General features: G+C 37.9%; 1 protein-coding gene across 1 annotated transcript; it reads left to right on the top strand.

Moving 5' to 3' along the window:
- The first annotated feature begins 388 nt into the window (after positions 1 to 388).
- LOC128643218 (solute carrier family 35 member C2-like) lies at positions 389 to 1,792 on the top strand. Its single transcript, XM_053696202.1, has 2 exons — positions 389 to 460; positions 652 to 1,792. The coding sequence occupies exon 2, from the start codon at positions 659 to 661 to the stop codon at positions 1,790 to 1,792; it is 1,134 nt and encodes a 377-aa protein (XP_053552177.1). The 5' UTR covers positions 389 to 460; positions 652 to 658.
- Positions 1,793 to 11,871: the final 10,079 nt, after the last annotated feature.

Raw genomic sequence — 11,871 nt, forward strand, 5'->3', positions numbered from 1 at the left:
ATTTAGCTAGAAAAGAAGGCCGCTTTCAGAGAGAATTCCTAGAAGCCAATATTTTCACCATCCTAAAACCTGACAAGGACCCATCCCTTTGCGCGAGCTACAGACCTATCTCTTTGGTAAACACGGACATTAAGTTCTATTCAAAGATACTGGCTAATCGTCTCGCCAACCTGTTGCCTTCCCTGATTGACCCGGATCAGGTGGGATTCATCCCTCTCCGAAAGGGCCCAGGCAATACGAGGCGTCTCCTCAACATCCTCACTCTTGCCTCACGACTTTGAAGGCCACTTGCAGGCATCTCCCTTGAAAATGTCGTTCCTCCCCAGGCTGATGTACTTATTCCGCTGCCTACCCATTAAAATACCGAGACATTTGACGTGATGCAGAGAGCGAATGCTGGGGGTGGCATTGGATAGAGGAATTGTTGAATTTGACGGACTGAATGGTGCATATTTGTAACGTTAGTATCCAGTGTGCTTGGAGAAATCAAATATGCAGGTCTGACAAGAGATTTCCCTTTTAATGCACTGTAACGATGGTTTGTTGGCCAAAGAGCTGACATTCATACCGCAGCACAGCGAGCTTTACTCACTACTAAAGAACAAGCAGGGAAGAGGGTTTCTGCACCACAGTGCTTACAATATAATATAGTTTACACATGACCTGGGAATCAGTGTCAAGCTCCCCAGCCCCCATTATCCCTGAAGTGCAGCAGAGATCTGGAATAACCAGGATGATGAAGTTCCAGTGTTGTTCCATACTGTGGAAGATTTGTCTCACTGTTGGACTGGTTCTCTTCTATTACTGCTTTTCCATTGGTATCACCTTCTATAACAAGTGGATATTAAAGAAATTCCACTTCCCCCTCTTCATGACGCTCGTGCACCTGCTGATGATTTTCCTCCTCTCTGCGCTCTGCAGGGCACTTATGACCTGTTTCAGTGGTCGCTCGCAAGTTGTCCTGTCCTGGCCAGACTACCTCAAGAAAGTGACCCCCACAGCTTTGGCTACTGCTCTGGATATTGGACTCTCCAATTGGAGCTTCTTATACATCACTGTATCCCTGTACACAATGACAAAGTCTTCTGCTGTTCTTTTTATTTTATTCTTTGCTCTGCTGTTCAAGTTGGAAGAGCTGAGACCAGGCCTGATTGTAGTGGTCCTGCTTATCTCAGGAGGTCTCTTCATGTTCACATTCAAGTCTACACAGTTTGACAGTGCTGGCTTTGTGTTAGTTCTGATAGCTTCCGGTCTGGGTGGTATCCGGTGGACACTCACACAGATCTTAATGCAGAAAGCAGAACTAGGTCTACAGAACCCGATAGACACCATGTTTCATCTCCAGCCTGTCATGTTTCTTGGCCTCTTTCCTCTTTTTCTTTACATCGAAGGTCTTCACATATCTACCTCAGAACTGCTTTTCCGTTTTCAGAATACTCAGGAGCTGTTGGTCCTTCTTGGCACCCTTTGTTTGGGGGGTCTCTTGGCCTTTGGACTGGGATATTCAGAATTTCTCCTTGTTTCCAAAACTTCCAGCCTTACATTGTCAATCGCAGGCATTTTTAAGGAACTCTGTATACTTCTGTTGGCAACAAATTTATTGGGAGATGAGATGAGCCTCCTGAACTGGTTGGGGTTTGGGATCTGTGTCTCAGGCATAGCTCTTCATGTTGCTTTGAAGACCTCTCACTCCAAAGGAGATGAGACCAATAAGCTACACAGAGGAAGCATGAGAGCCGATATGGAACTATTACTGAGAAGCCATGAAGATGAAGAGGAAGAGGAAACATGACTGGTGGAGATGGTTCATATTTCCAATGTGGAAAACTTAGATTGAAAAGGACAGCTTTATGAGAGAGGTTATTGAATCCCTCTGATACAACAAAGAGGACAGTTACTGTACCCACTCCAATGCAGAGTCTGGAGTCAGATGTTGTTATAAAACAGAGGGTGAAGTTGTATTACCTCATGCACATTGATTTGGTTTATAGGCAGGGTATACACATTAGAGATTTTAACATGGAGACAATAGGAAAGATCATGTGATACCCCATATAATTATTAACTAGTGACAACAGATAATGTAACTAACTGATATGCTGTGACATTTCATATGCGCCTAATTATGAGAGCTGGCTTCTCTCTCTTCTGCTCAGCTTGTGGAACAAGCAGCTTCTTGCACACTAATAGACCTCCAATGCCACACACAGGTGGTTTTACTTCCACTTTTAAATTGTTTTGGTAGCTATCACTACAAGTGTCTGCTGAGGTTTTTGTGTGTGCCTTAAATGTTTACCGCCATGTTTATAGCCATTTTATGTGCTTTTCACCCTCCCAACAATGTTTATCTCTGTACATCACTGCCAATAGGCACAGTGACTCTCATGTCAGATGTGAAGGGCATTGTGCAAAGTTCTTGGGTAACTCTGTAAAACTAAAATAAATGTTAATGTATAGAGAGGGTCTCCAGTAAGGGTAAACAAGAGTGTTTTTCAGAAGTCGTAGTTTAATCTAGATTTTTTTTCGCTGGGCTATGGATCGAATTTGAATTGTGCTTTGGAGAAAATTAAGAATCTAGTAGGTAAAATGATTCATGCAAATCTTTAAAAATTTGATAAATGAAGGAGCATCACTGTTAATTTTCTTCCTCAACATTAATTTACTTGTGGTGATATATCCCTTTCGTTGTACTGCTAGATTACTGTATACTATAGTTATGGTTTATATGTTTATTTAACCAGTGTATAGTCACACATTTCCAGTTGCATGTGCTGATGCATTCAAACTGATGAGAACTCATCTGTTACTAATTGCATGGAATCTGGAACGTGCCATGTGGTGGTGCTTTCACCATGCTTGGAACTTGTCTGTTTGGCCACACTATTTATTTATAAAGTACACTTAGCAACACTAAAAAAAAAAAAAAAAAAAAAAATAAAAAAAAAAAAAAATACCGAGACATTTACTTCTCCAATTCCAGAGCGGGTTTACCAAATTTATCTGGATGGGTAAATCGCCTAGAGTCGCACATAGAGTGCTTCAACTCCCTAAATCCTCGGGTGGCATAGCTTCCCCGTTGGTGATCCGGTACTATGAAGGTGCAATGCTCACCCATGTTTCCCAATGGGGAGTAAAGACTTCGGATTCAAAATGGAAAACCATTGAACAGGCCTTGCTACCCTTTCAAGTTACCTTACGCGACCTAATCTGGACTCCGCCGCATTGCCGAAGAGAATTGGCTTTGGTCAATCCTGTTGTATGTGAATGTCTTGACTTCTGGGATAGAATCCGGCACCATCCGCATATAGCCCCTCATCCTTCCCCAGTCGCCTCCATAGCAGGCCTCCTCTCGGGCCTACAAGACTCCCCTCCCAATAAGTGGGCCCAACTAGGAATTAATATGATTTTGGACCTTTGGTCCTCGTCTCCCCGGGACTCCTTCAAACAGCTATCCCAAATTAGCGGAGATGTCCAGATCCCTTCATACTTATCCTTTGAATATCACAGGATTAAGAGTTTCCTAAGTAGTTGGGGTTTTAAACCCGACTTAGCTAGGCCATTAACCCTATGGGAGTCCATCTGGGCTAGGGGATATAGGCTGTGTAGGCCCCTCTCTACTCATTACGTGCTTTTAGGTGGCTCACAATGCCTGGAAACTCCTGCCCATCTGTCCCGCTGGGAAACACTGATAGCCTTCTCTCTGACCCAGAAAGCTATTCATTGCACAACGTTGTACGAGACTTACTTTAAACTTATCTCTCACTGATACTATGTACCCACTAGGTTAGCGAAAATCTTCCCGAGAGTGTCCCCTAACTGCTGGCGAAACTGTGGCCACAGGGGCAATGCTCACCATATATGGTGGGAGTGTCCTGTGATTCAACCTTTATGGCAAAAATGCTTTTCGGTCCTACAGAGTATCGGCATTAGGCTCCCCAGGCTGTTTACTTCAGCTCTTCTCCACCTAAACCTACATCCCCTACCTAAGCACCAAGCATATATCTGTATCTACCTGTTTATGACTATCAAATACTCTACAGCATGCTCTTGGAAAAAGGTAGTTTGTAATAATATGGCTTATATATATATACCATGGAAAAGGATATCTTCTATAAATTGAATAAATCTGATCTGTTTGAGCTGGTATGGGCAGACTGGAAAGAATTTCACAACACAGACTGGAAACCCAACGCAGCCGCCCAGGACGCTTAGCTTTTTGACTGTACCCTCCCCTCGTCTATTTCCCATTTAACATGACTGCGACCATGCTTTGACTACCCCCCTCCTTTTTCTCCCCTCAGACCCCCCCTTCCTCAATCCCCCCTCTTATTACCCCTCTTCTACATAAGGTTCCTTGACACTTAGTAGTTATAATACCCTCTCCTTACTTTCAAGCTTATCATCCATGTTTAAAGGTTTGATAAGACAAGTTCAAACTCAGCCCTTTTCCTTAAGTGAAACTGTTTCTTTAATTTTGACGCAATTGATTGTCTGTTGTATTTCTAAGCATTGTTTTGACGAATTGGAGCTGTGTCTCCTTAAGATATGTATACTTATTTAGATGTTTCTTAATAAAAATATTTAAATCTTAAAAAATAAATAAATATATAACTGTAGTTTTATTAGGGGGAAAAGTTACAATTCTACTAACAAAATCCCGATAATTAACATAGACTTGTTAAGTAATCCCTGCTGTGTGAAATATACAAGCACTGAACCATGGACTACAAAAAAATAAATAAAAACATTTATTTTATTCTCTCTGTTCTCCAGAAATCTAATGAAAATTATAGGAACAACTGTATTTAAATTTCAAGTAAAATATACTTCTAGGATAAATATATATATATATATATATATATATATATATATATATATATATATATATATATATATATATATATATATATATATATTAATGGATATGAGACTGTCTATTTATGTGATATTAAATATAAACACATGAATATATATGGAAAATGAATTAAAATGTTTGTAATAGCTTAAAAGGCAATTGAAATAAACCCATTGTTAAAGAGAATAGGGCATGCAATTTTAAACAACTTCCCAATTTACTTTTATCACCAATTTGCTTTGTTCTCTTGGTATTCTTAGTTGAAAGCTAAACCTAGGAGGTTCATATGCTAATTTCTTAGACCTTAAAGACTGCCTCTAATCTGAATACATTTTGACCACTAGAGGGCATTAGTTCACATGTTTCATATAGATAACATTGAGCACATGCATATAAAGTGACCTAGGAGTGAGCACTGATTGGCTAAACTGCATGTCTGTCAAAAGAACTGAAATAAGGGAGCAGTCAGCAGAGGCTTAAATACAAGATAATTACAGAGGTAAAACGTGTATTATTATAACTGTTTTGGATATGCAAAACTGGGGAATGGGTAATAAAGGGGTTATCTTTCTTTTTAAACAACAAAAATTCTGGTGTTGACTGTCCCTTTAAAAGACAGCAGAGAAATTAATACATGTGTGTATATATATACATATACATATATTCAGACAACATATTATATTAATTAAATAATTGCTGCAGGGAATAGATATATGAAAAATAGATTCAAAACTGTAATGATCCCATTGTTTAATTATATATAACATAATTTTTCTATTTTTCAGATGGAGTGCCTGCATGGGATATCTGAATCATGTCATATGATTATATACTAGATGTTTGTGAAAGTTTAGACACAGCTCTGAAAATATAACAGATGTATAAATGCTATTAATCTTGAATAGTTAGCAGTATAAATGGCTTTAATAAAATATAATGGTATTTGGTATAGAAATGATCAGAAAATTCATAAGATACTACCCTATCTAAAATTAATATCATAAGTGATTGATGCAGGAAGTTATGGTCTGATAAATAACCACTTCATAGAAATATTGTAAAATGTGTAGAAATGGTTAAATGTGAATTTGTTTGTGTTGCAATGCTGCCACCGAAGGGCCAAAACCCAGTATAGCAATTAAGAGACTTAACTGTTTAAAGGATGCGTTTCCATAACAACAATATATACTGAACCAATGGGATGATCAGCTTCGTAAGGGCCAATAACAAAGCAGGTTCCGAAGGGCCATCCATATTCCACACCAATGATTAAAGAATATAAGTTGTATTCAGGATAGGGGAAGAGGACACTGGCTGCTGATGTTGTAACTGACTGAAACTGTTGCATGGGAGACAGTCAAACTATAAAACAAAGTGGGCCATACTTCCCCTTATCCATTGCAATTATACTTATTTTATATGAGGTGGGACAGGTCTTGAAGCTGAATATCATCTGGTAAAGTATATATATATATATATATATATATATATATATATATATATATATATATATATGTAAAAGATTATTGGTAAGAACATAGTCAAGTCATAATAAATAGATTTAAAGAGAACAGTCTACATTTTTGCTTATATTCATAGCCCTGTGTAGGATCAAGTTTATCTTTTGTATGCTAAGAAATTCATTTAAAGCAATTGTTCACAGTAAGAATATATGTATTTTTAGTATCCTAATTAGAATTGTATTAGAATAAATTGCAGCTAAATAGCTGAGCATTTATATCTATATATTGCCCTATTGTTCATTAAACACTATTAGAGTTGTATTATTTGGATGTTAGTAGTTAAAGGTTTTAAGTCTCATTGGTTGAATTTTTTACTGTGAATGAGATAAATTTGCATGAACTCTGCATAGCATATTTTAAATAGTTTTTTTAACGCATATAGTGTTGACTCTTATTCTGATTCTTACAAATAAATATTTCAATGTGCTCATAATTATTTACTAATACAAAGAATTCAGGTATTTATATTAATTTTATTGTCTTAGCAAATGTATGTTTGATTGTGGGTTTTAGTTTAAAGAAAGATTGTTAAATATATCAGTTATAACCCTGCTATATACTAACATATTATTTGGAAAGTAAATGCTAAGATTCTTATAAATATACTGACATATTATATGGAGGCATTGCGTGAGATATTATAAATAATTATCATATTGATATAGTATATTTGTGGTAAATAGAAATTATTATAGAAGAGAGTAAACTTTTCATATTTCGAATTGATATTTTGAAAATATAGAAAAAATTTTTTTGAAAATTTAAATATTGATTTTCATGTTCAAGATTGATATAAATATTTTGAAACATTATTAAAAATTAATTTTTGAAAAATTAATAAAAATATAAATTTTTCATATTTCAAAATTCATAAAAATATTGATTTTTCATATTTCACAATTCATAAAAATATTAATTTTTCATATTTCAAAATTGATATTGATATTTTAAAAATATAAAAAAAAAGTTTTTCCTCTCTCTTATTAGTCAAAATTGCATTTGCATTTTTTATCTTATTAAGTACAACACTCAAATAACGATGTCTTCAGCAAAAAGTAATGCTAGCGTTTCTGTACAAGATGAAATTGTGCCCTCCCCAAAATACTCTGTCCATGAAGTGGTTCAGGAAAAAACGCTCAAATTAGAAGCCATGAACCACATCATGAATAGTCTTGACATTGGGGACGATGTCTCCATGTACATTAATGGGTGTAAAGATAAGGCCAAAGATTTAGTTAGAGATATGTGGTTTGAAGATGGGGAATTATACCAAATGTTACTGCAACTTAATAAATGCACGGAACTTAGGGGGCGTGATGAATTATTTTTCGAAACTTGGCCGATCCTAATGTATTTGAGCTGTGAGATGTCTAACCAAATGGCAGGACAAGACAGACAATTAGGACGGCTAAGGGATGAAAATGATTCATTACAAGAATTTCAAGATGCTTTTATTCAGGCAAAGGTAGAGATTTTCCACGCTAGCCAAAAGGCTTCTGATTTAAATAAATATAATCAGGAATTAGTGGTAATCAGGAATTAGTGGCTGATTTTAAAGCTTTCAAAGAAAAATATGAAAAATGCCAAGATGAAAATAAAACTCTAAAAATTAGATACCGTGAGGCTGAAAGAGGGTATGAGCAGGCAATAGATAATTTAAAGAGACAAATTAGCAGTTATAAGGACTGGGACAGAAATGAGTTTCAAGATACCAGGCGGGAAGATAGACAAAGATACCCAAACTATAGCCCTAATTTAGGCCCAGAGGTAATTTTTTCCCCTAGGCAACTACCTAACTCTGGGGGCCCAGAAGATTATTATGCCGCAGATGAAGAGGGTAGTTACTATAAAGGATCAGAAAGGGGGGCTAGATTCTCAGGCAGCCCAGATAGCAATACACGGGTAAGAGTTCCGCAAAATAAAGATAGGACAAATGAAAGAGACCCTACCTCAAACAATAAGTCTCCAGTAAGATCCAGTGAGATACCAAATAAAGTGCATGACACCCCCACAATAATTAAATTCCTAAAGAATACAGTACGCCCATTTTCCAAAGGGGGGTCCACTTCCATAATTGACCACTTAGAGGCCTTTGAAAACGCTTTATCTATAATGAGTGTTACAAGTGAGCAGTTAAAAATTGAATTTCTACCCTGGGTATTTGAAAGTAAACATCACAAATTCTTTGCTTCACTAAAGGATATGAATATTCATTCCTGGAGTGAAATAAAACGACAATGCAGAAAAGAATTCGGGCAACATTGCACTAAAACTGCCGAGAAAATAGCTGTATATGGTTTAAAATGTAGTGCGAATCAAAGTCCAATCGAGTTCCTTTCTGTATTGAAGAATGCGTACAGCATGGCTGAAGATGATCCCATATTTGAAGGCTCAGAGTTTGTGAATCTATTTTTTGAAGCACTGCCCCCACCCATCAAAATTAACTTAGCTAGAGATTTTGAGGAGAACTGCTCATTGGAATGGCTGATCAAAGAGAGTACAAAATTATACTCTATTCAGCAGTCCAGTGAACAGGGGGATAAAAGGGAGAAAAAGCCCAGTCCTAAGATAGTGGCCGAAACTAGGGTGTCACCTAACCCCCTAAATTTGGAGTCTAAAAAGAAAACTAGTCAGTCCACAAAAAAGAAAGAGATTGCAGGCAGTACCAAGATTAGATGGTGTAAAAATCCAAAATATTTTATTTAAACATGATTAAAAACCTCTATCGAAAAAAGGCACACTTAAACTATTATGATACAACCTCAGCACACAGGTGCTGCCTCCGACGCGTTTCCTGCTGTAGAACAAGCACTTCATCAGGGATCTAAAAAGAAAACCTATGCGGAAGTGGCCAGAGAAAACAGGCCATCTTCACAGAGGTTTAACTCTACCCCTCCCCCAACACGGGATGAGGCGCAGAGAGACTATAGCCAAAGCGGGGAACATACTCAGGCGAATAATTACGCCCAGAGAGAATACCCACAGAATAATTGGTACCCACGCAAAGGTAGATACAATAGATGGCGAAGGTATTCTCAGGATAACCAGACACCCCAAGTAAATAATACTCCCCAAAATAATAATGCTGAACAAATTGCACCCCAGGGGCAACCACGCCAGGATAGAAATAGCGACTCTGATTCTGAGGGGAACCAATGGTCCAAGAATCATTATTATGGGGCATCAAGGGATAGGCCCAGAAGTAGGGGTAACTTGTACAATCAAGTAGATCAGCTTAGTACCCAGCTAATTCAGTTGAGCGAACAAGTCGCTAATATGAGTCAAAAACTTACGGCTCAGCAACCGAACAATACTTTTTTAGGGGTACAGCCAGTGGCCAGCAGTGGGCCACAGTCATAGACACTGCAGTATCACCTGAAAGGGAGGGGAGAGATATGCAAAATAAAATAACTGTCAAAAATGGTAGTAATCATGTTCTCTCCCCACAGACCGGAAACGGACGATTTAGCTGTGATGACGAGCGACCTCAGCCTAAAAGCATTAACCAATCTTTCCCTTTGCAGTGTTCCCTTAACCTTATTTCCACAGATGCAGTACACAAGAATCCAACCGATCCTGTCAGGGAGGAAGCCGGTAGGTATGAAGTTTCCTCTGCACGGGAAAACATGGCGGATTCAGGTAACACGTGGCGAAGCCCACAGATGTACAAAAATGCAAATTTTATGTCTGAAATTATAGAAACTGCAGGGAGGTATTATGTATTAGCTGAGCTACAAGATTCAGTAGCCAACCCTATCATGGGATTAATTGATACTGGGTCTCAGGCAACTATTTTATCCCACAAGTACTACACACAGCTAAATGAGCTAACACCCCACAAACCTAAAATAAAAGAATTTGATGGTTCTCTAATAGGAATTGGGGGTGACTCCCTAAAAGTTTACGGTACTGCCTGGTTAAAATTTAAACTGGGGAACAGGGTCATAAGACACCCGGTCATTATAGTAGATCTGCCAACTGATTGCTTAATTATTGGTAGTGATATCCTGAAGCGATTAAGCACCATAATTGATTGCATAAATAATGTAATTTGGTCACAAGTTAAAAGACCTATCAGTTATGAGAAATCTGGTATATCTCGCCCCCGACATAACTGTCACGTAGTGGAAGAGAAACCAGATGCTGTGGAGATTCATTTCAGGAATAACTCTGTACCTGAAATCACTATTTTACAAATAGATGATCAGACTCCTTTAAGTGGATCTGATGGTAATACTTTTAAAATTTCGCCTGGAAAGATAGCGAATATTTCCTTAGATGGCGATATATTAACCACATCTCTCCACAAGGGGGATCATAAAATCCTTAAGGGGGGGGCACACTCAATACCTCACAGGGATTGAGAGAGTTAAAGAGGATCTATTTATCCCTATACAAGTGCATGACCTTGGCACAACAAAATATGCCAAATTGAACTTAAAACAGGAAGCTAGCTATATAAGCGAAGGCTTGTTAGCACAGATAGCTGAACCTAAAGTGATTAAATATCTTTCTCCCCAAGACCACTGGGTCCACAACCTGGATAACAGGTTTGAAAGCTATAACATCACAGCTAAGTGCTTATTGTCTGTATCTATAGGCAATAAGTCAGTGAAGCACCTGTTTTTAGTTTTAAATACTCCCCACAATCAAATATACATTGGCAATGATATCTTACATAGATATGCCATACAAATAGATTTGATTAACTCTTGCCTCTGGAGCAGGTTAAAGGGGGACCCTGAAGTATTTCAGGATGAAAGTGCAGCCCTAAAATCAAACCAGCAATTGCCATATGCTGTGAATATGCAGGTGTCTGACGATGTTGTAATTCCTGCAGGGGCTGACAAATTTCTTTCACCCTTACAGGTAAAGAGAGGTCAGAAATTAAAAACTTCTGAAACACTAATTTGCCTCTCCCATAGAATACAAAATCTGGGTGTCACAGTGACCTACACTCCTTTGGTAAATATTGGAACTATTCCAATACATGTTATTGTGCATAACATGACCCCACAGGATATAAAACTTATCCAAGGGGAATACCATAGGATACGCGCTGGAATCAAGTTATTACACTTTTGGATTCCAGAATAATGTAATTGGGCTAATCCCTGAAGGATATTTAACTGAAGAACAATTAATAGAACAATCCTTTACATCTATGCCAGAGGGTCTATTTAATATTCAGTCTATTTATCCCTTCAGCTCAGAGGAAGGCATCCGTAAAATTGAAGAAGCATCTCTAGTGTTTGATCAGCTGATCAAACAGCAAGATTACCCCAATACCCAGAATCATGGGGGCAATGTAAATTATAATCAAGGGGATCTCACCTCTAGGTTGGAAGAAGCCTATGAAATTGGACAGCCTGAAAACTTTCCAGGATTTCAAAAAATAGTCGAAGAGCAAATATCCTTAGCTAATGGCTGTTCCAGCGATGATGAACGCCAACTGCTGCGAGAACTCCTGTTGGAGTACAATGATATTTTCGC

Source organism: Bombina bombina, chromosome 12, assembly GCF_027579735.1.
Source record: "Bombina bombina isolate aBomBom1 chromosome 12, aBomBom1.pri, whole genome shotgun sequence".
In the NCBI taxonomy this organism is placed as follows: Eukaryota; Metazoa; Chordata; class Amphibia; order Anura; family Bombinatoridae; genus Bombina; species Bombina bombina.

Coding starts and splice junctions, on each gene's coding strand:
- LOC128643218 (XM_053696202.1), top strand. CDS start 659: ATGACCTGGGAATCAGTGTCAAGCTCCCCAGCCCCCATTATCCCTGAA.